Source organism: Bos grunniens, chromosome 10, assembly GCF_055505025.1.
Source record: "Bos grunniens cultivar Pamir isolate PY7600 chromosome 10, Bosgru_T2T1.0, whole genome shotgun sequence".
In the NCBI taxonomy this organism is placed as follows: Eukaryota; Metazoa; Chordata; class Mammalia; order Artiodactyla; family Bovidae; genus Bos; species Bos grunniens.
In genome coordinates, this window is record NC_141174.1 from 18,038,626 (window position 1) to 18,065,508 (window position 26,883).

Consider the following 26,883-nt stretch of genomic DNA (forward strand, 5'->3'; position numbering starts at 1 on the left):
AGCCTTTGCTTGCAGCCTTAGGCGCTGGGGAGCATGGAGTGTTTACAGAATGCCTCCAGTATATGCCAGGAGTAGGAGAGAAATTGCAGACAGGGGAGTGTTGGGCTGTCCAGGAAGCACAAGATGCTCAGAGCTGACTGTCATTCACAGGGCAGCTGCACGGCCACAACCAGGAGACTGTGGGGACCCTGGACCTGGGAGGGGCCTCCACCCAAATCACGTTCCTGCCTCAGTTTGAGGTGAGTCAGATACATACGAGGGTCTGGTTACCAACCCACTTGGCAGACATTTCATGGTGCTAAGAAAGGGCCCCCTTTCAGACAGCGGCTCCACCATGAGCAGGCCGAGTAGTGTCAATTAATGACTGACTGAACTTGCTCTCACTGTTCAGAGTCCCTTTGATTCCTCAAGTCTTGTGAGATGAGCAGTGTAATCTGTCTTCTTTGTCTCTGATTTTGGAGGGAAGGAGAGGGAGGGGATACTGAGGATAACATCTTCAGACAACTGTGGATCCTGAATAGTCTTTTTGCTTTTTCTGTTTTGCAGAAAACCCTGGAACAAACCCCTAGGGACTACCTCACTTCCTTTGAGATGTTTAACAGCACTTATAAGCTCTATACACATAGGTGAGGGAGAGGAACATGGAGCAATAATATTTTGCATTGTATGATTCTCCTAACTTTTCAAAGCATTTTCACATTTCGTCACACCTGACCAGCCTTACAAAATCTTTGCCAGTCCCCGAAGGCCTGTTAACTGAAACCCGAGCCACTTACCAAAGCCCAGGGGACCCAAGATTCTCTATTCTTGCCCTAAAAACATGTAATAGTAATAAAATAAAAAGTAATATAAGATTTTAAAAAATAATGTAAAAGAGTAAAAAAGATAAGTAATATAAGTCAAGTTTTCTCTAGAGACAGAACACTCAGAGAAAGTTCAGCCAAAGCTCTGTGTCAGCTTCTTTTAAACTGACCTCAGATGCTCAAAATCCAGCCTAGAATTTGATCACAGTTGGGCTAGAAGCTAGGATAATGAGAGCTTTTCTGCGGATGGTTCCCAGGGTGGAACCCTAGGAAGTGTCACCATCTCTGGCCTTTAAATCATGGAGAGTTCTTACTGCACAGCCTTGGTCTGAACTGTGCAGGAATTACTGTGTGTTGTCTGCATGAGATGAATAGGTCACAGAGAACAAGTTTTTCCTCCCTCCAACGGGAGACGGAGAAACCATATTACTTTTGGAAGAAGGAGCTTTAAGCTGGAGAATTCAGGACCGGCATGAAATTAGTCAATCCTGTATTTTACAGTTACTTGGGATTTGGATTGAAAGCTGCAAGACTAGCAACCCTGGGAGCCCTGGAGACGGCAGGTTTGTCTGGGTGCCTGTGCTGGTGGGGGTGTGGTGAGAACGACACCAGTGCTCAGCTTGCCTTTTCCCTGCCGTGGCAGTGATTCTGTGGCAGGAGGGGTTATGCTGAAGTAGGAGGCATACGTTGTATAATGGACACAATAATGGCAAATTCCTTTTCTACTTTATGAGTTCAGATATTTTTATAGATATATTATTCACCATTTCCAGCATGAAATCTGTTGGTATAGGGGTCTATGGCCAGAAGGCTGAAGCATCTGCAGTAATTAAAACTCAAGGAGTAAATTTGGCAGGAGCTCGCTCAGGCCCTTAAGTTTTATGTGGGAGGTGCAGGCAGCAGTCCACTTACCAGATAGAATAACCGAACAGCTCCATTCCTCTCTTCAGAGGCAGAAAAGGGGTCAAAAGTTCAGCTTTTGGGGTCAGACAGAAGCAGTTCAGTACCAGTCTTGTGATCTGGGGCCAGTTAGCTAAACTTCTTGTGCCCCTTTTCTTCACCTTAAAAGAGATTTTGCATTTAATTCAATCTGTATGGCATGTGGTTCACAGTAAGCTATTATTGGGATGATGACTTGACATTTCAGAGTTCACATTTTCAGGTGTATTAAGTCTTACAACAACCAATGAGAAGAGTAGATCAGTATTTTTCCCCCTTTTTTAGAAATGAGGGAACTTTATTCCGTTATAGGTTTTAGATTTAATATATGATGAAAGCCAACAACCCCTCTGCCAAATAAATATAAGCATGAAAATTTGCCTGGAGTTTCAGGGGGTTCACCAAGCCCATCTGTGAACCCTGAGAGTAAGAATTCATATCATAGGAAGCAGTCACGGAACTAATTCCATATGATTTTAAGGCCCAGCCACCTTGATAATAGCTTTTAACCTTACTGGCTTCTTGTTTGGCTTTCTTTCTCTCTTTCCCTCACACCCTTGCCTCTTACTTTGTGGTCTGGTTTCTTCCAGGAATTGATGGACACACTTTCCGAAGTGCCTGTCTGCCGAGATGGTTGGAAGCAGAGTGGATCTTTGGGGGTGTGAAATACCAGTACGGTGGCAATCAAGAAGGCAAGTGGTATTTTTTCCACTGGTTGAAATTACGTTTATAGTAGAAGTCTGGAAAAGTCCCATGGGAAACTTCTTCCAGAGCTCAAGAGAAGAGAAGCTTGTCTTTTGCAGGAACTAATTCCAAGGAGATGTTGGTGTGCCTCCAGGAGTAGTGTATCATGACAGAGAACACAGCAGCTGTCACTCTCTCTGCAGCTCTTTCCCTGCCCAAGTGTTGTGGATCCATTAGAAACCTCTTAGCTGGCATCTAACTTATTAAGGGTCTCAGCTCTCTGCAGGGTGAAACTGTCTCAGATTCAATTAATGCTTAGCTATTTCAGTTAGAGAATTGAGGCAATAAAACAGTAATTGATCTTAGGTATTATAAAAGGCATAGACATTCAACTCAAGGGAGCAACTTAATTTTTCCAGTGAAGGAAGCGGGTGAGCCTCTGCATACTTATCATAACTACCGTGAAACGCAGTGCTGGGCTGCAGCTCGAGGTGGGCCCTGGCTTCTTTGGTGAACGCAGGTTAGGGAGGAAGCTCCATGGAGAAGCAGGTACCAGTTTTCCAGAGGGATGAAGCCGCAGAAGTGTGCTCATCTTTGTCTGTAAGCGCTTTGTCCTGAGCCTCAGCGCGCCTTGGTCCTCCTGTTCTCCCTCAGCAGCTTGCCTCTCACTTTCCCTCCTTGCCCTTTGCCCCAGCAGGAGAGGTGGGCTTTGAGCCCTGCTATGCGGAAGTGCTGAGGGTGGTGCAAGGAAAACTTCATCAACCAGATGAGGTCCAGAGAGGCTCCTTCTACGCTTTCTCTTACTACTATGACCGAGCCGTGGACACAGACATGATTGGTAAGTTCACGCCAGGTGTCAGTGTAGGGAGAGCTGGGCAAGCCTGTGGTGGGGAAGGGAGGGGACAAAGGAGTATTTGTGGTGCTTTGTTGAGCTGCTCACCCTGCTTTGCTCCCAAGTTACTCAAGTGGGAGAGTCTGGTTTAGAATCTTTTGGGACTAGAAGGTGGCCTAAACCAGTATACATGAAGTATATACTAAACAAGTATACATGAAGTCTTTTTTTTTCTTTTTTTTACATCTTAATGGAGGTATAATTGGCATAAAATAAAACACACATATTTCAAGTATATGACTGGGTAAGTTTTGACACTTGTAAACACCCACGAAACCATCACCAAATTCAAGATAATGATTATACTCATCACCCCATCCTCTCTCCACTTTATAACTTTTTCTTATCATAATAGTAACACATTTTGTTTAGCGGTGAGAATGTACATATGTGATCAGTCATGGCCTGAGATATGAATTAATTTTTTATTTTCTACTGTATTTAATGGCCCCTTTTTAATGGGCCAGTTTTTTAGCTGTAAGCATACATAACAGATTATAAATAAAATAAATGGCATAGATTATATTGTAGGGATATATCATGTTTGTTTATCTCATTTTTAATATTGGAAATTTTTTACTTTTTCATTATTATAAATATCACTAGGATAAATTTTCTTATGCTTCCTGGAAGGCCTTTTGACTTCAACTGCTGTTCTGTTTCAGATTATGAAAAAGGGGGTGTTTTAAAAGTTGAAGATTTTGAGAGAAAAGCAAGGGAAGGTAAGTGTCAGTGGAAATCACTGAAGGCAAGCCCGTGAAGCTGTGCCTGCCAACACCAGTGACCTTAAGGTCACCTGATGCACCTCAGCCAGCAGAAAGCCGCTCAGCAGGCTGATTTCCTATCTTTGCCAGCAGTTAAAAGCATTAAGTGGCAAAGAGAAAAATGAGAATACAAGAGTTTGGACAAATGGTGAAAACCTTTTCTTCTTACTATATTTCTTTCTCCTTTTTTAAAAAGAAGTTGAAATAGTGTTATCAGTGGTAATAAAACTAACCATCAGAATATACAAGAAATTGTTGCAGAGGCTTCCTTGAAGGAGTCCATCATAAATGCAAGTAACTGATCTCATCCAGAGGCTGTGAAATAGGACTAACTGGTATTTCCCTGTCTTCTGGGTCTCAGCATTAACACTGTATAAGGGACTTCGTTGAATTAAGCCCCAACATTAGGTCATAGAAATACACGTCATAGCAAATGAACTAGGTAGGGCCCACACACCTTTGAGTATATGAGATGTCACGTCAAAAATGTGCAGGTTCTTGATGAGCTGGGGTTCTGCAGAGGCTGTCACTGCACAGTTCTAGCCCCTGAGACTCCCAAGCATCTGGGAGAGGAAGAATGAGGGTTCTGCTGTGCTTATTCTCAGTCCGTATTTAGAGAAAGTCATGCCTCTCCGATGGCTGCAGACTTGGCATTGCACTCTTCTTTCTCTCACTGCCAGTGTGTGATAACCTGGAAAACTTCACCTCAGGCAGTCCCTTCCTGTGCATGGATCTCAGTTACATCACCGCCTTGCTGAAGGACGGCTTTGGCTTTGCAAGCAGCACCGTCTTACAGGTAAGAGAGAGGACACTAGTGCCACGTAACAGTCCTCTCACTCCGCAGCTGGGGAGAAAGAGTTAAAAACTTGTTTAGTAATCAGAGTGGCTGCAGGTGGAATTTGGAGATAATTTCATTCAGGCTATGGACAAGGCAGTGTGCAAGGCACCATGAATATGGGAAATCAGCTTGATGCAGTAGCGGCTTCTAAGTACTGTTGACCCTTAAATAAAACAGGCTGAATAACATGGATTCTTTTCAATAGTAAGTATTAGAGTACTACACAATCTGTGGTTCGTTGCATCCACAGATATGGAGGGCTGACTGTACAGTTATATGCAGGTTTTTGACCACACAGGGGTTGGCACTTATAATCCCCTGTAGTTCAAGGGTCGACTCTATATTACCAGGCAAGCTATCCCAGAGGTCATAGAGCAGAGTGGTTTGTGGCCAAGTTAAGATGCCCAAGTCACATGGTTTATTAAATCAATTTCAAAAGTCAGAGTGAGAAGCAAGGGGAACACACAGATGGGGTGCAGGCAGCGCTGTACTTCCTGAATTCTGGGTTCATATGTCCTGCCTGTCTTTGCTGCTGACAATGTGGTTTCAAGTACTGTAGGTAAAGTTTGGTCAAGGGAGCACAAGGACAAAGGGTGCCTGGGGCAAAGCTGCTCTTTTTGAAGGGGCACCGGCCAGTGGCATCAGCTTGCTCATTAGTCCATTTGATGATTTTGTTTGGCAGAGGACATGAGGGACCTCTGCCAAAGGTTATCACCAGTGAGTGGCTTACTAAGACCTCAGGAGCATTGAATGCCTTACGTAGTATGTTGTATGTATTTTATGTGTGCCTCATATATTTAGTCGGAGAAGGCAATGGCACCCCACTCCAGTACTCTTCCCTGGAAAATGCCATGGAGGGAGGAGCCTGGTAGGCTGCAGTCCATGGGGTCACTAAGAGTGGGCACGACTGAGCAGCTTCACTTTGACTTTTCACTTTCATGCATTAGAGAAGGAAATGGCAACCCACTCCAGTGTTCTTGCCTGGCGAATCCCAGGGATGGGGAAGCCTGGTGGGCTGCTGTCTATGGGGTCGCACAGAGTCGGACACAACTGAAGTGATTTAGCAGCAGCAGCAGCATATATTTAGTGCCTCTTGAGTTTTGGGTCCCTCTTTGTCTTCCTTACTTAATCTGTAGTAGCTTGTTATCTATTCCAAACACATAAGTTTCATCCATCCCATATTTTTTTATATTCTATACCATAACTGAGTAATTGCACATTTTAGTTACAAAGATGATTAAGATGTAATCTTTGTCCTCAAATATTAATAGTATACAGGCCATTAGAGGAGATGTAACAGACATACAACTATGCCACAAGGCAACTTTGAATTTCAAGGTCAAGTTCGTAGATTGTAGTTTGTGAAGTTCCCTTCTCTTGTGTCACTTCCCCTTCCTGTTTCTTCATTTCCAGATCAGTTTATAGTGCCTCATTTCTTATGTTATACAGATTTCATAAATTCATTTGTACAAAGGTATTTGGATTTAATGTTGTTATAGCTGCCGAGAATATTGGCATTTAAGGGGTTACTTGCCCATAGTCAGTAAAGTGTAGTGTTAAAAGCATGCCTCTGTTCTCCATCAGATATGGGTTCAAGCTCTGATTTTGCAAGCTTTCTAGCTCTGTAGCCTTAGATGACTTACCTCCCCTCTCTTTTAAGTTCCTGATTCAAAACACGGGGGTCCTTAGAGTACCCATTTCTTAGGGCTGTTATGAAAACAGAGATGAAGTACAGTGCCTGACACATAGTAAGTTATTAATATTGTTAGTGTAGGCATTTCACACCAGTGGGAGGCTTGGGGTCATCCTAAGCCTTCAATACTAAGTTAACTACTACCTGTACTTAAGCATCAACAGTAACCAAATCATTTAAGGACAATTTTCTGCCATTTCCATTTCTGGCATCCTTTACGTCTTCATTTCAGTGGCAGCAGAATTTGCATCAGGGGTGGGCAGTCCCCAGTTCCAGAGATCACTTCACTTTGGCATCGAGGTCCTGAGGACAGAGGGACATTTCAGGGTGGTGGGGCTAGGGGGTACTCCCAGTGTGACTTGGGTGTCACAGACTAAATCTCAAGATAATGATGCACACACCATTCTCAGCTTTTGGCACATTGACTGTTGACTTAATATTATTAAGTTAACACAGAAGTACTGTGTCATAAGAAGCTAGAAGATTAAAAGCAGTCCACTGATTTGCAAACCTGGGCATAGCATCTTTATAATAGCTTATGCAGAATTCCAGTAAAACTGATAAAAATGGAGTTATCTGGTTGAAGCAGAGGTAGGGGGCCTGGAACACCACCATCTGCCTCCTTTCTCCTTTGAAGCACTTCTAAGGAACCTCTAGGATTCTGAAGAAACAATTTGATAAAGGCTAATCTAATCCTGTTATGCAGTTGAGAAAATTAACTTTTGCCCAAAGTCACTGAACCAACTCAAGCACAATCTGGCCTACAATGCCTAAAATCCCCTGGTTGGTTATTAACAAGTGCTTAAGAAGAGGAGGTTAATTACAAAGTATGAACTGAGCAGCTTAGTATGTTCTTTCCTACCCCTAAATCTACTGCTGCTGCTAAGTCACTTCAGTTGTGTTCGACTCTGTGCGACCCCATAGATGGCAGCCCACCAGGCTCCCCTGTCCCTGGGATTCTCTAGGCAAGAACACTGGAGTGGGTTGCCATTTCCTCCTCCAATGCATGAAAGTGAAAAGTGAAAGTGAAAAGTGAAAGTGAAGTCGCTCAGTTGTGTCTGACTCTTCACGACCCCATGGACTGCAGCCCATCAGGATCCTCCGTCCATGGGATTTTCCAGGCAAGAGTATTGGAGTCGGTTGCCATTGCCTTCTCTGCTAAATCTACTAACTCCTGTTATATATTTAGTTTCAGGACTCGGGAGAGTTCAGAAGCCTATCTAAAAGATCCTTTTCAGAAGTCCTGAGTTGAGACCACTTCCTGGGCCAGAAGATTCAGGGATCAGATGGGCAGGTGTAGGTAGGGGCATTAGGCAGTGATGGGAGGGGAATTTGCAGGGAGGGTTGGGAGAAGCCTCCAGAGACTGGCTACTCCCACTGCTGCCTTGGTTTGGCCATGTAGATGATCTGGGAAGATATTCTCTGCTTGTTATGCTTGCTAGAGTTGAAAATGGAATAAAAATGTGAAGACTTTTTTTCTCCTTCCCAACAGCTCACGAAGAAAGTGAACAACATCGAGACCGGCTGGGCCTTGGGGGCCACCTTTCACCTGCTGCAGTCTCTGGGCATCTCCCACTAAGGCCACGCCATTCTTCTGAGGCCTGCATTTGCCAATATTTTTAAAGGGAGAACGAGAGAGGAAAGGATTCTGTTGTGTTCTGCGCTAGTCTGGGGGCCACCTGGACTGAAGCCCAGCAGCTGGTTTCACCAAGAGGAAGGGGCTTTTGTAGACAGGTCTTGCCCTTGGGTCTAGAGATTGGGGTTTAATTAATTTTAATTAATCAAATGTGAACTGTTTCCTAACCACTCTTCATGCACAGCTGGTACCAGAATCTAAATCTTTGAGGTTCCTTGTATATCAGAGAGCCAAAAGTAACAGCTTTGGAACTTAATCTTAGGGAACCCAGGGATGGAACCGTGGCAACCAAAGAAAAATCTCATTTCAGCCCTTTTAGTGCCTCATCCCTTTGAACATTTTAATTATCCTCTTAGATGTTAAACTGATGACAGTCCCATGACCTTTTGACACCGGTATTTTTCCTACACTTTGCCCTGTCCCACCTTTACTTCCACTCACCTGCCCTTAAAGAAAAAGGTTTTGCTTTCCATGTGTAATTCAGAGAAAAACACCATACCTGAAGTTACACGATCCCACTTTGTGTTAGCGCCAACCCAGCCAGCTGAGAGCAGCCATTCTAAATCTCAGCAGGATGGAGAGCAACTCCTCATTGGCCAGAAGTGGGACATCCAGTTAAGAGGACACGTTTTGGGAGGGTGTGTCTGCCTTGTACAGACCACTTTTTAATCAACTTTTTATCAGTCAACCCTCGGATTAATGAACATATCCAATCTTATATAAGGAGTATGTGTGTGTTTCCTGTGCAAATACCTCCTCCTCCCCTTGTCTTTATATTGTCATCCTAAATTTAATTTCTTTGTATTTCTAATACACCTATACCCCGGTTTCTGGTAAGAGGCCTGTGGGTGTGCTTTCCAAGGATCTAGATTTTGGTAATAGCCCCTTTCAGCTTGCACTTTTAGTCTTCATAGCAGTGTCTCTTTCTGCCCTGCCCCCTGATCATTTCAGCTAGCATCCTCTACATAGCTGTCTAGTCCCAGGGTTTCTGATACCCTTCCTGGTGAGACCTAACATTTGACTTGGTTGGCCATCTTGGCCCACATCCATATAATGGATGCTCACTTTGAATATTCAGCATTCGATTCTGTGAATTATTTCCCCTAAAGTCCATTATCTTGTTCTCTCCCACATGACCGTCATTTGCTTGTCTACGCACTTGATTGTTCTTGGACTTGGAAGATCTTCCTGAAGTCTGGCTCTTTACCTCCAGCTTCCTTCCAGCAGAATTGTATCTCCACACACTTGTAGCTTCCACAGTAGACTCAGCTTTTTCACATAAATACACTCGGCCCTCACACCACTTCCTGGGGAACCTTATTTTTAAAGATAGTCCATTGAGTCAAGAAATATTTAACATCTGATATGTGCAGATAAGTCCATTGAGTCAAGAAATATTTAATATCTGATATGCACAAATAAGTCCATTGAGTCAAGAAATATTTAATATCTGATATGTGCAAATAACTAGGCAAATTTCTATATACTTATCCCCCCAAATTTGTTTTTTCAATTCTATGTGGCATTTTTTCATTCTTCACACTAATGTTTAATTATACTGAGGTCACCTTTATACCTATTCTCTTCCTCCAAAAATGCTAAAGCAGAATGAAATAATAGAAACAGCTAAATAATGGAAATAATGGAAACAGCTAAAAAATGTAATCCAGTCTTCTACCCATTGCAGTCCCTTAATGCTTCTAACTCGTTATCACTCAGTTTCTGTTTAGGCATGTTCCCAGACAACTCATTCCATTTTGGGACTGCACTGATGTTAGAAAAAAAAATCCCTCCTCCATAGTCTTACTTCTGCTCTAATCTCTCCTTCCATAGTCTTTTGGGGCTTCCCTGGTGGCTCAGATGGTAAAGTGTCTGCCTGCAACTTGGGAGACCTGGGTTCCCCTGGGTCGGGAAGATCCCCTGGAGAAGGATATGGCAACCCACTCCAGTACTCTTGCCTGGAAAATTCCACGGACAGAGGAGCCTGATAGGCTACAGTCCATGGGGTCACAAAGAGTCAGATACAACTGTGCGACTTCACTTTCATTTGCATAGTCTTTTGGTGTTTTGAAGAAAACACCTCCTACATCCCTTACATTCTCTTTAACATACTACTTAACCTCTGGACCTTCCCATCTTGTCCAAAGAGAAGGCCGTTAGAACCAGTCTTCATACACTAAATGCAAGATTAGGGACAGGGAATCCCCTGGTGGTCCAGTGGTTAGGACTCCATGCTCTCACTGCCGAGGGCCCAGGTTCAGTTCCTGGTTTGAGAACTGAAATCCCATAAATTTCACTGGGGGAGACCATTTCCCACTAGAAACCACGTTTTCCCAAGAGATAAGCTATGTTCACTAAAGACTCCTCCAGCTTGATGGATTCAGAGGAGTAAGATTTCCTGGTCTTTTATCACCACAGTTTATCTCTGGAACTTTTTTTATAAAGGCCACACATTGTTCAGCTGACTTCTTTAGTCATCCCAAATACTTTCAGAACTCTTGGGTAGACGCATTATAACTCCAGAAATGTAGCTACATATTTTCTGATAATCTTGATTAGAACATCTGGAGAATTAACCAGTTTATCCATTATAGGAACAATTTGGAATGAGAATTTTTATTTCTTACAAAAAAGTTTGTCTATTCTTTCTGCCGCTAGTATACTTTTTGGGCCTCTTACGAGAGGTCTTACAGGGTCTAGTATTGGTGATGAGGTTTCCTTTCTGTGAATATGTTATGTACTTCAAATACTTGGGACAAGGCCCGGCACACAGTGGATGTTGTGTGTGTGTTTTCAGCAAAACATCCTCTGTGGGTTATGGAGGTCCTTGCAAGGTGTGCCTTAAAATTCATGTCTTGCCTGATTTTGTTTGCGTACTTTTGTAGAGTCCATGTTCTTTTTACCTTTCCATTTTCTTATGAAAGAGGACCTTTTTCCCCTACAGTGACCTTTCTGGACTTTGCCAGTAATCACCCAGCTTTTCCCAGAGCTGCCATCTTTCATTCTGGGCACATTTTTCCTGAGATTCCAGGAAGACTTGAAACATTCACGTTTTTACTCTAGGATCTTATAAATTTTCTGCATTTACCTGAAAAGCTCCCCTGTGGTAACACATTTCCCACTCCTTCAAAAATATTTCCCAAGAAAAGCTTACCTTGGGTCAAAAGCAGACCGTTATCTTCTTTCATCTTCAAATCAGACTTCTGAGCAAGATATTCTTTATGGCATACAAATCCAATGGATCCAAAAATCTCTTCGATAGGCATCTTGGGTACTGTGAGGTAAGCACTTCAAAACTGCAGAGTAAAGCAACCCGCCCCCTGCCCAGGTCTGCCAGCAGTCTGCAATCAAACATGAACAAATTCTGCTGCTATTCAGATTCTTTTCTTTTGACCTGGTTCCTGAGGTCTTTTAACCTGTGCAATGAAATTATTTATTGTTTTATGACAGAATACAGTGGTGTCCCACAGAGGAGCCATCGATGAAAAATGGTGCTGTGATAAGGAAGTAATAACTAGCATTTTAAAACTTGGTTTCCTTTTAAGAAAGTCTAATATACCTATAATAAAGGTTAAAGCAATTTGTCTTATTCTGCATTCTAGCATTATTAGTTTTAAAATAGCAGTTCTAACAAAAATGCATCAATTGACTTTCTAATTCTTGTCTATCAAAATAAACTATAAATTTACAACCAGCATTTTTTTAAAAGTTGTATAAATCTTCTTTTTCAAAAAAATAGTTAACAAGTAAAAATGAATGAGACGGCACCTTAGCAATTTTTGTTTTAAGTAATAAAAATTTATTTTCAGCCAAGTCATAGTTTTCCTTTGGTTTTTTCCCCTTGGCTTGGTTGATATGCCCTCCTCACCATAAATTATCACTCATTATTTGGGCTTCAAAAGTTCATTAAGCAGAGGAGAAAAAGAGAGAAGAATTCTAATGTAAATTTATTTAATTTTGAAACGACGTGATGGTCTTGGAAAAAGATGTTCGATATTCATTTTTCATCAAGATAATCTCCAGAAGAAGAGTACTCATTTGCTTGCAAAGGCCATAATCTGTTCCTAGAGATAAAATGAAATCACGTGAGTGATACTCTTGCTATTTTAAGGTATGAAGGCAGGTGAAGATAATACTTTAAAATATTTAAAGTGATTGAAGCAAAAATTCGTGATAGTTCCAGACAGATTCTCCTTCCAAGTCCCTCCAAAGTAACTTTTAATGGAGGTTTCTCAGGAAAGAAGCTGGACAGCAGCAAAAGGAGTTTAAGCATCTTTAAGAATCCCTATTCACTATATCAAGTTACTGCTTCCATGTGGGCTAGTACCAAAAAGCCCAGCAGGGACATTTCTGCTCATAACCACTGGGGAAGGTATTCAGATAAAGATGATAATTTAATAGCCAAGAAAATTAATTCAAAGAAATTAAACAGTCATCGGCCAAGTCATTCCTCAGTGAGCATGATTCTTGGAGATCTGGGAGAGCTCTCTTACTTTGAGTGGAGACACTGCATTTGTAGCCTGCAAGCCCCAGGTCCTGAGCAGCACGACGAGGGTGGCCCTGGTGGAATAGAGCCTCTTCAGTAGGTCCGTAGCAGCCAGAAGAGCGGTGTTGTGACGCTGTCTGTCTGTTTCATAACTTGTGAGGTGGCTCATGGAGCCTGGAGGGAAAAGGCAAGGTTACCTCCCTAATTCTGCAGTGCTGTTTTCTTTCCTAGCAAACCAGATGCATTTATGCCCACTCTATCTGGCTCCTGAGGAGTCATTTTCCTAATCTTCCCATATTATATGAGCTTGGGATACTTCTCCAAGGTACACTGAATCCTTACCTAAGTCTTTGCCATTGAAGGCTGCAGTACTGAGGTGATGGAGCAAACTGGAGATATCCCCAAAGCCCATGTTGACACCTTGTCCTGCAAGTGGATGGACCCTGTGGGCTGCATCCCTAAGAATAAAGCAGAGTTCAGGTGTGGCCTTCAGCCAGAGGGAAAAGGGAGCGGCTCTGCTGTTACCATCTTACCCAATGAGGGCCAGCCGAGGCCGGACATACTCGGCAGCATGTCCCAACCCAAGAGGAAACAGGACTCGGCTTTTGGCGTCCACCCTGGCGACACTGGGGGGCAGCTGGCGAGCTGAGACTCTAGTGGGCTTCAGAAAGGCAACTGCGGACTGCAGCATGGAGCCAGCTGAGTCGATGAAGTCTGTGTGGTTCACATCACTCCACTGAGTAGTATCGACCACAAAATAAAGTGAAAGTTCATCAGCAATTCCAGCGGGGAATTAAAACATTCAACAAGGCAAGCATTTTATAACCACAGCCATGGGTAGTGGTACCACAAGTGACAAGCCCCTCAAATGAATGCAAAATGCAATTCCCCGTCATTCCCCACAAGCTGTAGGATCAAGTCAAACTGCTCATAAGCCGCCCCTGCCTACCTCTGAGCTTCATCTTTCACCATTCCTAACCCTCAAAATGCATGTGCCAGCCACAAAGCAGCTCTCTCTACAGCATGCTCTTGATTCCACACACCCCTCTGCTTAGAATGTCCCCTCAATTCTAGTTCACCAGGGTAACACCTAGGAGTGTCCAGAAGCTACCATCGCTTTGTAAACCTCCCTCCAAACCGTCCTCTGTGTCTGTTGTTCTCCTCCAAGCTCCATAGTATAGCATCCTATGCAAACTCTACACTGGATCCTAACTCATTTCTGTGTCCTTCCTCACTCTGAGCTTCCTGAAAGCAGGGGCTATATCTCACTTGTCTACCTCCAGCGGCATCTACGTAGCAGCACTCATAACTTGCTGAACGAATGCACTGCAAAGGCCTTATGCCAGGAACATATACTAAGTCACCCAGAAAGGGTCATCATTACCTTGGAAGCCCCTTTAATATGTTTAGTTCCTTTTGCTCTTGCTGGCTTCTGTTAAAAATTATCAAAGTATTATCACTTCAAAAAAAGTTACTTATCCAAGTAACTTCCACACAGGCAGCTGTTTCGGTCAGCAGAGCAGCAGCCCACGACGCTCAGAAGTGCACACAAGCCAATTTCTGTGGTTTCACATTTTCCTGAAGCCTCTCCCCCATGTAATCCAGATCAAGTGGTACAGGTCCAAAGGGGCAGTGTGTTGATTATTCCTTTCTTCTTACTCAGAACCACCTTTCTGGATCTATCCCCGCAACACATCATCGGCAGGTGATACTCACAAAGGCGGAGTTAATGGCATCCACAAACTCCTCCTCTTCCATGCTGACCAGCTCTGCTGCATGTTCATGGGATGTGGACCAAACCAAGGAACTCAAAGTGTCTGAGAGCTGTGTCGAAAGAACATCAATGCCAAGGGCTGACACTTCTGTTCCTAAGAGCTCTCAGGTGCGAGGGACGATAAGAAGGGGTAACAAAGCTAGTCTGGGCATAGTCCCTTGCAACTAGCAAAAGGCTGAGTGGAGTGAGGTTCTAAAAGGAGAAGAGTTGACATGTTTAAGAAGACAAGCCAGAAGGACTTCTTACCGGAAGCAGAGCAATGGGCCCAGAGGGGAGAAATCTCTGCCAAGCTACATTGTTTTCGGTGGCCTACAACACACAGGAGAAGAGTCCTTGTCAGAAGTGCCCGGTACCAGTTAGGCATGAGCAAGGCTCCCGAGAGTGGGCTCAGGATCTTACCTCTGATAAATGCAGAGTAGCCACGACAGCGGATTGGTCATAGTTCCAGCTAACATTCCGGATTCCTGCAGCCTGCCGCACTCCTGAGTTGTGACCGTCTGCACCAATCTGCGTGCAGACAAGAACCTGCTGAGTCTGCCAACCTCTTAATTAACAAAACTACTCCAGAAGGTTGTCCCTGCCTCCTGAAAGTTTTCCCTAGTTCCAACTGTTGGCAAGCCCATCTGGGGCAGCCAACTCTTACCTATGTTACTCCCAGCCCCTAGAGGAGAAGCCCTACATAAGCAATCCCAGCTTCAATGAACAGACCATAGCTGGACATCTGACCCACAAAGGGCCAGCCATAGGTTAAACTCAGCCAAAGTCTCTTCATACTGAACTAGAAAGCAGTAAAGCAGACACTGGAGCTGAACAGTCCTGATGTAAGGCTGAGAATGGCTGCCATGCAAAAGGGGAAGCTAATGATCAGGAAGAGAAAAAAAATGGGAGATGCGAGATGAGTGACTGCAGGATTCCTGAGAGGTAGAGAAAGGGCTCATTTTCTGACCCTCTGATTCCTGTCCCTGTAAGGCCAGCTATCCTTTATTTCAAGACATATGATGGTCTGAGAGATTGCCTCCTGTACAGCATTTACAATAGGGCCATCCTAACTGGAGCTGGTCTGAGTGGGTCCAGGTCCTTATAGCCAAAAGCTTTGCCTCAAATCAACTTCAACTATAGCTAAGATCTAAAACAAGAGACCACAGACTCTAATAAGATGTGGATATGCAAGACCCCTGGCAAAATAAGAATCTTCAACTACCAACAATTTGGTCTGGAGGGTTCTGCCATCACCTAGGGTAATATGAACCCAAGGGCTGGAGTCTGCCATGGAAAACGGATAAGGCCAGGTATAGCTGACTGCTTTGCTCTTGTAGAGAACGGTCACTTGGTCTAGGGAGGTCAGAAGAGAGAAAACAAAACATTAGACGGTTGGCCCGCAGGCTGAGGAAAAAACTCAGTAAATAAAGCAAGGTTGCAAGACAGCTTATCTTTATCTTATCATTGACTCCTAAATAAGAAAGGTAAAGACCTTAAAAAAAAACCCATGTCATCAATGTTATGGTCTAAGAGCTAATAAAAGACAGAGGCCACAGGGCTGAATCGGTGTGTGTGTGAGGGGAGATATCTCACTGACTTATCTCCTGCCAGGTGCTCCTTTCTCCCCACACTCTCACTCCTCTAGTCTTTTTCACTCTATGTCCAAATGAACCCACATGTGCTTTCAGAGCAAACAGGGTGGGGAATACCACAGGCTCAAACAGGTTCTAGATTTCATAAGGTTTTCCTTCCCCCGGAAGACATTTTACTTTTCTGATCATAAAAATTGTATGTTTATTACTTTTACTTGGTGTAAAAGTCTGAACTGCAAATACAGGTTTAAGAGGGGGGGTGGGGGAGAATCACCTTTAATCATACCACTCAGATATAGCTACAGTTAAAGCTTTGCTCTGTTGCTTTCCAGGTAATTTCCTATGTTTGTGCATGCACAAACACCATTCCCCCTCACACACACGCATACACGTGGGATCATACAACACAGACTTTTTTTCACCAGTAAATTGTGGGACATGTTTCTAAGTGACTATTAGATCTAAGTTATCTTTTAAAACTACATGGAAGTTCACTCCATGGATGAACCATTATCTCATATCAAAAAGCATTTAAATTTAAGTCGCTTCCAATTTTTCTCCCTCCAGAACCCCGAAATATCTAAAAAACATATATATATATATATGGGGAATTTATACCCAGACTACACAAAGAACCCTTATAACTAAAAAAATAAAAGACAATCTAGTTCTAAATGGGCAAAAGATTTTGCATAGACACTTCTCCAAAAAAAAAACACAAATAGCCAACAAGCATCTGAAAAGACACTCAACATTATTAGTCATCAGGTAAATACAATCAAAACTATGAGACACCACCTCACAGTTACTAGGATGGCTATTAAAAAAAAAAAAAAGAAAGGTTAAGGGGAATAAGTTTTGGCAAGGGGCGGAGAAATTGGAATTCTTAAATTTGTTGGCAGTAAAGTGACATGGTACAGCCTCTTTCAAGTTTGGCAATTTATGAAAATGTTAAACATAGAATTATTACATGACCCAGCAATTCTAGTCCTAAGTATCCACCCAGAAGAAATAAACCGTATATACACACAAAAACTTGCACACAAATGTCCCTAGCTGTATTCACAACCACGAAAAAGTGGAAACAACCAATGTCCATCAGCTGATGATGGATAAACCAAGTGTAATACATGCGCATGAGACTGGAGCACTGAATCATGCTACAACATGAATAAATCCAAAAATATATTCAGGGAGAGAAGTCAGACACAAAAAATACACATTGTATAAGTCTACTTAAATGAAATGTCCAGAAAAGGCAAATTCTGAAAAACAGAAAGTCACTGAATTGTACACTTAGAATGGGTGTACACTTACTGGTATGTAAGCCATACCTGAGTAAAGCTGTTTTAAAAAGAGAGAGGAAGAACCACCCTGAAATAACCCTCAGAGGGCTTCTTTATGGTGAACATCAGTATCTGTAGGAGGGATCCTTCCAGTAAGTCCAAGAATAATTCTAAGCCAGTTCTCCTTCCAAAGAGTGACTGAAAGATGGGAGAGTCAGGGGCCTCACCTGACACAGCCTCCAGCTGCTTAGTGAGAGCATGCATGATGACATCGTTCTCCACTATATAGCCCATGTCATCTAAATTATCCTTATCGAACATTATCAAGGCCTCTGAGCAGGCATCCCACACCTGGAAACACAAAGGGAGAGCATGTACTACAAGCCAGGGAAAAGGAGGCATTACTCTAATCAGAAACTGAGCACCGCTTTCCCAAGGGACTGAAGCAGAACAACCCCAAGGTATCAGTCCCTCTGGCAGGAGATGTACAGTAAGAAGAAAATTCTCTTGTGAATGCTTCCCTCCTACTTCCTGAGACGGAGTGTAAACTCTGCCTGAATTCTTCCCACATTTACAGAAAACCTGGAGAATGTGTACTCCACTATTTTAACTCAAGACAGACCGAAAGATCTTGCCAAAAGTGAAAAAGGAGGCACCTGCATTCGCCGAAAGGCTCTGCATCGCATGTTGCAGATGTGGTCCCAGGCACCAAAACCTACGAGAGAAAAGAGCTACATACAGACCAGAGCAACCTCATGGGACCTACAGCCGCCCTGGGTCTCTCTTTGTCCCTTCTTCCTGTTAAGTGAGAGATTGTTCTCAGTGTTCAATAATAGAGAAATACTCACCACTTCTACCCTGTTTGGTGCTAGGAGCTAAGCTACTGTTTCCCAGCTCTGATTACAGAGCATGAAAAAAGACCCAGCTTTCATGATCAAAGGTCAAACCACATTGAGAGAGAGAAATAATAAAGGAAATTAAAATCCATATTGTACTTTCTCTTCACCATCCTACTAAAGGTTACAAAGTCATCCTACTGAGTTACAAAATCCTACTGAGTTACAAAAAAAGTGTTACAAAAATCAACCTACTGAGGTTACAAAGTGTTAGTCACTCAGTCCTGTCTGACTCTTTGTGACCGCATGGACTTTAGCCCATCAGGCTCCTCTGTCCATGGAATTCTCCAGGCAAGAATACTGAAGTGAAAAAAAAAAAAAAAAAAGAATACTGAAGTGGACTGCCATCCCCTTCTTCAGGGGAATCTTCCCAAGGACTGAACCCAGGTCTCCCTCACTGCAGGCAGATTCTTTACTGTCCGAGGCACCAGGGAAGCCCACTGAGGTTACAAACTCCCTGGATAAAGATGATTCTTTGTTTAAATCTAGAGAACCAAAGCAATTCATTCATTGAGATATTTACTGAGCACTTACTATGTGCCAGATACACTTCTAGGTACTGAGCACAAAGTGGGAAACCAGACAAATCTCAGCCCTTAAGCAGCTGACATTCTAGCTGGAAAGATAGACAACCCCCCAAAAAAAATCATAGTATCAGTTACTAAGTGTCATAAAGAAAAATAAAGCGGTATAAGGGGCTAGGGAATGATGCAAGAGTCTCATTTTAGATGGGATGGTTCCACACAGGCTGGCTTGAGGGAGCAACATCTGGCAGAGACCTGAAGACGATGTGCTACCCGTGCACACACCCATCTACACCCTAAAAGCATTTAGCATTCAGGCTCCCCAGCCCCACAGACAGCTGACTCTGGGAATAAAGAGGATGCTGGCACCAAGTGAAGGGTCACAATTAGTTCATATAGTTTCAATTCCACCGATTTATAATGACCCAACATCACAAATGATGTCCACATGGACCCACATGTCTGCTGGAAGTCTTCTCAGACCGGAAGTGGACACATGAACAATTCTTGGGATCTTCAGCTACGTACTAGACTTACCACCCCTACCCTCCTCTCCCAGGCATCTCGGTGAGCTCCCTCCTTGCCAGGTGCCCCGCTGACTCTGCCCTACAGGACATCCTGGAAAGTCAAGACAGGAGGCTGGCACAGTGACAGAGGATCTTTTACTCACTACTGAGAAGGGTTGCAGAGCCAGGGGAGATGGAGCTGACTCTATTGCTGTAAGTTTCTGGCAATTTCTCCAGCACTTTCTTTGGACCTGCTTCTAACAACAGTATTTTCTTGTCACAAAAGTGAATATCATGTCCTAAAAAAAAGAAGAAACAAAATGCTGTATCATTTTAGAAAAATCAATTTATTCTCTCATTTCCAAGAGAAGTATCATATTAAGTAATTCCTTAGCGCTTAGGATACAAATTTCTTACAGGACACATAAAAAGGGAACACCATACGGAGTCCTAAGCAGTAACATACAGTACCTTTTCAGTCATGTAAACCACCCTGCTCGTGGCAATAAGAACTCTCCAGACCAAACCCTGCAAAGAAGCAAATAATGGCATAACCCGTAACAAGGGAATAAAATGTCCTAGAAAAGAAAAAGGAAGGAAGGCGGCAGTGTTTGAATACCAGATAGTTACAACCTTAAAAGTATGAAGTCACTAAAAATTACAAATCCTGTTCAACAGAAAAATAAAGCTAACAAACAAAATTCACTGTGGCCTCAGGAGAATCCCAGGGAAGGCGCAGCCTGGTGGGCTGCCGTCTATGGGGCCGCACAGAGTCGGACACAACTGAAGCAACTTAGCAGCAGCAGCAGCAGTAGGATTAAATCAAAGATAAAAGAGCTTATAAAAGAAAAGAGAGCCAAAAAAATACACCAGTGGTGCCGAAAACTCCGGTCCTAAAACATCTGTATAGTGAAGTAAAAAGAGGACTTGGAGACTTTGGTACTGGGTGACTAGCACAGACACAAGACCCTCCACAGTGCCTCAGAAAAAGGTGCAGGGAAAAAGATAAGCAGTGAGCTGCACTTCCAAGAAAGGAGAAAACACCTGTGATGGAATTACCAGCGAGAACTCTGCAGGTTTTACTTAGTAATGGTCAGGGAAACCCCACAAACCTTGATCCCTCTTTTTATTTTGAAATGTAAATGACAAAAAAAAGGCGCTATTGTAACAGACAACAAAGAAAGGGTGAAAATCAAGGACAGCTCCAGTGGAAAAGGAAGTGAGCAGCGCTGAACCCACCAGCTCAGCATGGCGCCCCCTGCCGTGCTGCAGCGGTTCTGCTCTGAAGGATGGGAACCCCGGCCATGGCCATGCTCAGCAGAGCGGGTGGTTTCTGGTCCTTCACTTCTCCCGGCCTTGATCTAACAGTAGCCGCTCCCGCACCGAAAGCCTCCGCCACCTGCGAGAAGCCTCGCCTCCACAGCAGTGTTCTTCATACCAAGCCCGCACACCTCCGCCCGCAGGAGAGGTCAGTTCCTTGTTCCTCCAGGGTAGCTTTCATCTCAGTTTTCCTTCTGTTCGTTATTTACAGATCATTCCCTTTTGCTGGATTCTAAACTCCTTGGGGGCTAGGAATTCTTTTCTTATTGCAATATTGTCCCCAGTAGTATATGCTGTTATCTCCTCAACCCACAAAGAGATACTCAATGTCTTAACAGACATTTTTGTTCAATGACAGACCAGAAAACATTTAGGAAGAGTCAGATTTCAATCCCATATTTGTCCAGGGGAATAGAAGTAGAAAAAAAATAATGAAAATACGTATTTTAGGCTATAATATCATTATAGCCTCTATAATGTTTAAGCATAAACATATATAACTTAGCTGTTGATTGAATTAAATGAAATTATGAATTATAGGTGAATATCTAAATTTTAACCTTGAAATCATTTCACTCTATAAAGAATCCAAGTTAGTTTTATCAAATGACAACCTCGTGCCATAATAATTTGTCAATTTTATGAATAACAAGATTATTAATAGTTTACTTTTTCCTGGATATCTAAAAGCAAAGTTCCATAGAATCACTATTATCATTATCATCACTGCTAATGTTTACTAACTCCTATATGCCTGGTGCAGGAGAAGGCAATGGCACCCCACTCCAGTATTCTTGCCTGGAAAATCCCATGGACGGAGGAGCCTGGTAGGCTGCAGTCCATGGGGTCGCTAAGAGTCAGACACGACTGAGCGACTTCACTTTCACTTTCATGCATTAGAGAAGGAAATGGCAACCCACTCCGGTGTTCTTGCCTGGAGAATCCCAGGGACGGGGGAGCCTGGTGGGCTGCCATCTATGGGGTCACACAGAGTCGGACACGACTGAAGTGACTTAGCGTAGCATATGCCTGGTGCAATTATATATGGTTTACTATAGTATTCTTCTGATATAATCCATACCATAATTTTATGAAGAATAAAAAGCTATTCTGTCCTAATTTAAGAGATGAGAAAAATCAATGTACAGAAATTGTGAGTAATTTATACAATTCTACCCAGATAGAATTAGAGATAAGACCGAGGATTTAAATACATGTAATCTCATATGGAGACCTGTCACTTCATCCTTTAACTTCCTTTAAAGGAAGTTTCCTTCTTATTTAAAACAATCATTGGACTGGAAATGAAAATTAGAAACTCTGGATTTTAATCCCAGCTCTCACAGTTTCTAGCTTTCATCACCTACAAATACATACATAACACTATGTACTTTATAAATTTTCTTTGGTCAAAAAAAAAAAAGATCTCCAAGCACATAAAATAGTCAGGGTCAATACTTTATTTTTCAGTATTTTATTTTTAGCTATTTAATATCATTGTTTTAGGAAACTCTCTTGGAAAAAAATTACTGGAGAATATCATTTACAAGTAACAATGCTGAGAGGGAAATAGACATTTCAAGCCTAAAACATAAACTAATGTGAGTTTAAAGAAGAATCAAGGAAAACATAAACTGGTGTATAGGGAAATGTGAAGAGGCCATGGACAATTTTCATTTTTTTATTTTTTTTATTTTTTTTTATTTTTAGTATTTATTTATTCACATATTTGGTTGCATTGGGTCTTAATTGCGGCACATGGGCTTAGTCGCCTCACAGCATGTGGAATCTTCCTGGACCAGCAATTGAACCCATGTCCTTGCATTGCCAGGCAGATTCTTAACCCCTGGGCCACAGGGAAATCCCAAGGTGTATATATTCTTAACAATAATTTCCAGTTGATGATGAGGCCTCAGTATACCAGTACTCAGATATGTGAGCCTTCCTCAATTTACTAGAAGTTAAAATGATTTTTCTGCCAGGGTCTCAAGACAGCACAGTTCCATCAGGTTTCCAGGTGTGAGAGTGGGCGAGAGAAGGGTGGATGTTGTACCCACACAGTAATTTAAAACTTAAAATCTTTGTGCAGAGAATGTCAATTATCCCAGTGCCTAACATGAGCAAAGCAAACACCCAAACATGCCAGAAACATAGAAGCCAAATGCACAAGGGGAAAGAAGGCAAACACAACCTCCCTGGAGTTCTCTATACCCTGTGTGAAAACAGATCTGTCTCTAAGTAGCTGCTGCTGCTGCTACTAAGTCGCTTCAGTCGTGTCCAACTCTGTGCGACCCCATAGATGGCAGCCCACCAGGCTCCTGCATCCATGGGATTCTCCAGGCAAGAGTACTGGAGTGGGTTGCCATTTCCTTCTCCACAATTTTCATTTTTAAAGCAGCTATCCAAGATTAAGTGGATGTCAAAATGTAAAAGTTGATCACCATATAAACTATTAACAAGAATACTTTTGGGTATACAGGCCATGATGATCAAGGGGAGACACTGCTGCTGCTGCTAAGTTGCTTTAGTCGTGTCAGACTCTGTGCGACCCCATAGACGGCAGCCCACCAGGCTTCCCATCCTTGGGATTCTCCAGGCAAGAACACTGGAGTGGGGTGCCATTGCCTTCTCCGAGGGGAGACACTAGCAAGCACAAAATCTCAAGCAGCTTGTTTACTTGACTCAGCAGGACCTGCCCAAGGACAGAGTCTCCTTACTCTGTTTATATTTTATATGAAAAAAGTAGAGGCTTGCTCACTGAATAAATTGTACCAAAGACTTACAAATCTCCTACTGGGCTTCAATTTTCATGTTTTAACATTGAGTACTTTCTCTGAGCTTTTAAAACAGGAAATTAGCTGGTGTGTGAATTTTTTAGGGAAAACCTACGCTTGGTAGGTTTGACTTACTTAGAGGCAGCGACTCATAACCTGGTGTACTCAGCCTATGAGCTCTCTTTCGTAAACTTACACAGAGAATTGTTTTGCAGGTATCTGCTTAAAGTCAGCCTTGAATTTAGGAATTTATACTTCTATGGAAAAAAAAAAAAAAAACAGAAAAATGAACAATTACAATACAGAATTCTCTACGCTTATAAAAACTTTCCATCCTTGGGATGTGGGCAAATGGGGTGAGAAAGAGAACAAAACAGGAAGGGAAAAAAACTAAACAAAGAAAATAGCACAACACCAAATATTAATTAAATTAGCAAAAACTCAGTAAGACTAAAAACCTTTTCAAGTACATATCATACAAAATTGTATAAAAAGTTAAGAGGTAAAGTCACTACAAGACAATTAAGCTCTTCTCTGTTTCTTGTTCTCAAACTGTGGGAATATAGGGAATTCCCTGGCAGTCCAACAGTTAGGACTTGGAGCTCTCACTGCCAGGCCCAGGTTTCAACCTTTGGTTGGGGTCTAAGATTCCACAAGCTGCTTGGCACAGAGAAAAAAAAGTATATGCAAGATACTTTTAAAAGATGCTTATATCAAGTGCTGATAACTGTATTTTACAAAATGTTTTTGAGACTCAAGCCCATTAGCTTATATAAAGCACTGTTTGCCACCAGTCGCCTAGAAGAGGAAACTTCCCCACTTGCTAGGGAAAATGTGACTATCACCCCACGCTGAAATCAACAAAGACTTTCTCATTATTGAAAAATGAGTGTTAGTTGTTCAGTTGTGTCTGATTCTTTGTGATCCCATCGACTACAGCCCGTCAGGCTCCTCTGTCCATGAATTCTCTAGGCAAGAATACTGGTGGTGGTGGTTTAGTCACTAAGTCGTGTCTGACTCTTATGACCCCATGGACTGTAGCCCGTCAGGCTCCTCTGTCAATGGGATTCTCCAGGCAAGAATACTGAAGTGGATTGCCATTTCCTTCTCCAGGGGATCTTCCCAACTTAGGAATCAAGCCCGGGTCTCCTACATTGCAGGCAGTTTCTTTACCATCTGAGCCACCATGGAAGCCAGAAAACTCAAATCCAATTTCTGAAAGTCACTGTACAATTGTTAAAAGCAGAAGAATTTGTTGGCCTAGGTTCAAATTCTGTCTCTGCCTGGTGTGAGACTCTGGTCATTACCTAACCTTGCTAAGCAAGTTTATTCATATAAAAGATGAAAACATCTACTTCACAAGGTAAGAGCAGTCTAAATTATACGTGGAAAAGCAAATGTTGGACTCAAAGTAGATCACAGGCTGAAATGTAACAACTAAAATTATAAAACTCTTAGAAGAAAACACAGGAGCGAATCTTCCTGATTTGAGGTTTGGTAATGATTGCATAGACATGATACCAAAAGTAAAAGTGGTAAGAGACTGATAAGCTGGACTTCATCAAAATTAAAAACTTCTGTGCTTCCAAGGACACCATCAAGAAAGTGAGAAAACAATTCCCAAATTGGGAGAACACATCTGCAAATCATGTATCTGATAAGGGGCTTGTACCCAGAATATACTGACTTGGCCAAAAGAATCATTCAGGTTTTTCCGTAAGAGGTTATGGAAACCCTAAACGAACTTTTTGGCCAATCCAATATAAAAAACACAACTCAATAATAAAAAGACAAATAGTCCAATTTAGAAATGGGCAAAGGTTCTGAACAGACATTTCTCCAAAGAAGATACACAAATAACCAATAAACACATGAAAGAATAGTCACCATTATTCATTAGGGAAATACAGATCAAAACCAGGAGACAGCACCTCACACTCACTATTATAACTAGTGACAAAAAGACAGTACAGTGCTGTCCAGGATGTGGAGAAATGAGACCTCTCATTTATTGCTGGTGGGAATGTAAAATGGTGCAGCCGCTCTAGAACACTGGTAGTTCTTCAAAAAGTTAAGCAGAGTTTACCAAATGACCCAGAAAATCCACTTCTAAGATTATATCCAAGATAACCAAAAATACATGTTCACACAAACAAAAGTATGTACAAGAAGTGATTAGCAGCATTATTTGTTATAGCTCCAAAGTGAAAACGACTCAAATGTCTATCACTTGGTGAATGAATAAACAAAATACGCTATTTTGTTCATTAAAATACTATTATTTACTATTTGGCAATAAAAAGAAACAAATTACTGGCACACGCTGGGCTTCCCCTCGTGGCTCAGCAGCAAAGAATCCGCCTGCAATGCAGGAGACTCGGGTTCGATCGATCCCTGGGTTGGGAAGATCCGCTGGAGGAGGGCATGGCGACCCATTCCAGTATTCTTGCCAGGAAAATCCCACGGATAAAGGAGCCTAGCAGGCGACAGTTCATGGGGTCGCAAACACTAGGAGGCGACTGAGCACGCAGACACTGGCATATGCTGCAACCTGGATGATTCCTGAAAACATTAAGCAGATTCCACGTATATGAAAAAGTCCTGAAAAAGCCAATCTATAGAGATGAAAAAGTACATGAGTGGTTGCCTAGGGTACTACGGTGGAGGAGATGGGGGAGACGGCGGGCTGCATGGGCAGTGACTACTAACGGGTTCGCGCTTCTTCGGGGGGGCGGTGATAAAAATGTTCTAAGATTCATTGTGGCGATGGCTGCACAGCTCTAGGAATAAACTAAAAATCATTACATAATATGCTTTTAAGTGGGTGAAGTTTATGGTATGCAAACTATATCTCAATGAAGCGGTGTAAAAAACATCAACAAGAAAACCGCCTAACCTAGCTCAGTAGACAACTGCCCAATGACTTCGGTGTCCAGACCGAAATAACCCTGGGCGGGTCTGTGCCTCCACGTGTTGGAAAGACTCTTACGGTCCCTCCCACTTTTGACCCTTCGGAATTCTGAAGGAACAAACGTTTGCCCCCGGGGTCCTGCGCTTCCTCTGGGCAAGGAATGGACCACAAGGTGTGCAACACTCAGGCTTTGGGCAAACAGTGCCAGGGCTCCCACACTCATCATTCCTTCACGGCCTCGCTCCCCGCAAATACCGGCCTGGAGATGCGCTTACCTAAGGCACAAGCCATAGCGGCGCCTACCAGGCCTCCCCCCGACACCACCACATCGTACACGTTGTCCGCCGAGGCGCCAGCCCACCTCCGGCAGGAGACCCGCGGGCCCTTCTGGGCAGCGGCAAAGACAGTGCCCCACCGGACTCTAGCCAACTGGGCCGCCATGGCGCTGACCTGAGCCGTATCTGAGCGACTGAACTGAACTGAACTGAACAGACCCGCCTTAGGCAGCACTTCCGGAGACCAGCCGTCCAATCACCGGCCGCTAGAGCTAAGATCTTAAAACCGGAAGTATAAAGCACGGAGAGAA

At 42.9% G+C, this 26,883-nt stretch overlaps 2 protein-coding genes across 55 annotated transcripts in view; one reads left to right on the forward strand and one right to left on the reverse strand.

The window, feature by feature from the left end:
• Positions 1-11,946, forward strand: part of ENTPD5 (ectonucleoside triphosphate diphosphohydrolase 5 (inactive)) — a 35,814-nt gene extending 23,868 nt beyond the window's left edge. For 20 of the 50 annotated variants that reach the window (XM_086319727.1, XM_086319731.1, XM_086319716.1 and 17 more), the window contains 8 exons: positions 151-239; positions 547-626; positions 1,305-1,366; positions 2,333-2,434; positions 3,121-3,264; positions 3,984-4,040; positions 4,763-4,878; positions 8,106-11,946. In XM_086319727.1, the coding sequence (XP_086175853.1) occupies positions 151-239; positions 547-626; positions 1,305-1,366; positions 2,333-2,434; positions 3,121-3,264; positions 3,984-4,040; positions 4,763-4,878; positions 8,106-8,192 (737 nt within the window). In that variant the 3' untranslated portion in view covers positions 8,193-11,946. Of the gene's footprint in view, positions 1-150; positions 240-546; positions 627-1,304; positions 1,367-2,332; positions 2,435-3,120; positions 3,265-3,983; positions 4,041-4,762; positions 4,879-7,802; positions 7,914-8,105 lie in introns of all 50 variants that reach the window. The other 30 variants (XM_086319746.1, XM_086319737.1, XM_086319740.1 and 27 more) reach the window with 6 other exon arrangements.
• Positions 11,947-12,025: 79 nt separating this feature from the next.
• Positions 12,026-26,869, reverse strand: COQ6 (coenzyme Q6, monooxygenase). Of its 5 annotated transcripts, XM_086319713.1 has the most exons (13): positions 26,573-26,770; positions 25,701-25,948; positions 19,457-19,591; positions 18,023-18,081; positions 17,594-17,717; positions 15,711-15,841; positions 14,909-15,016; positions 14,756-14,818; positions 14,452-14,559; positions 13,269-13,471; positions 13,078-13,193; positions 12,743-12,909; positions 12,026-12,313 (listed from the first exon to the last, which is right to left on the reverse strand). In XM_086319713.1, exons 4-13 carry the CDS (start codon positions 18,050-18,052, stop codon positions 12,284-12,286), a joined length of 1,080 nt encoding a protein of 359 aa, XP_086175839.1. In that variant the 5' UTR covers positions 18,053-18,081; positions 19,457-19,591; positions 25,701-25,948; positions 26,573-26,770; the 3' UTR covers positions 12,026-12,283. The 5 variants fall into 5 exon arrangements, with proteins under 5 accessions (XP_086175839.1, XP_086175837.1, XP_086175840.1 ...); XM_086319711.1 differs by lacking the exon at positions 25,701-25,948 and having other exon boundaries at positions 26,573-26,869; XM_086319714.1 differs by lacking the exons at positions 25,701-25,948; positions 26,573-26,770 and adding an exon at positions 19,764-20,290.
• Between the last annotated feature and the right edge of the window lie 14 nt (positions 26,870-26,883).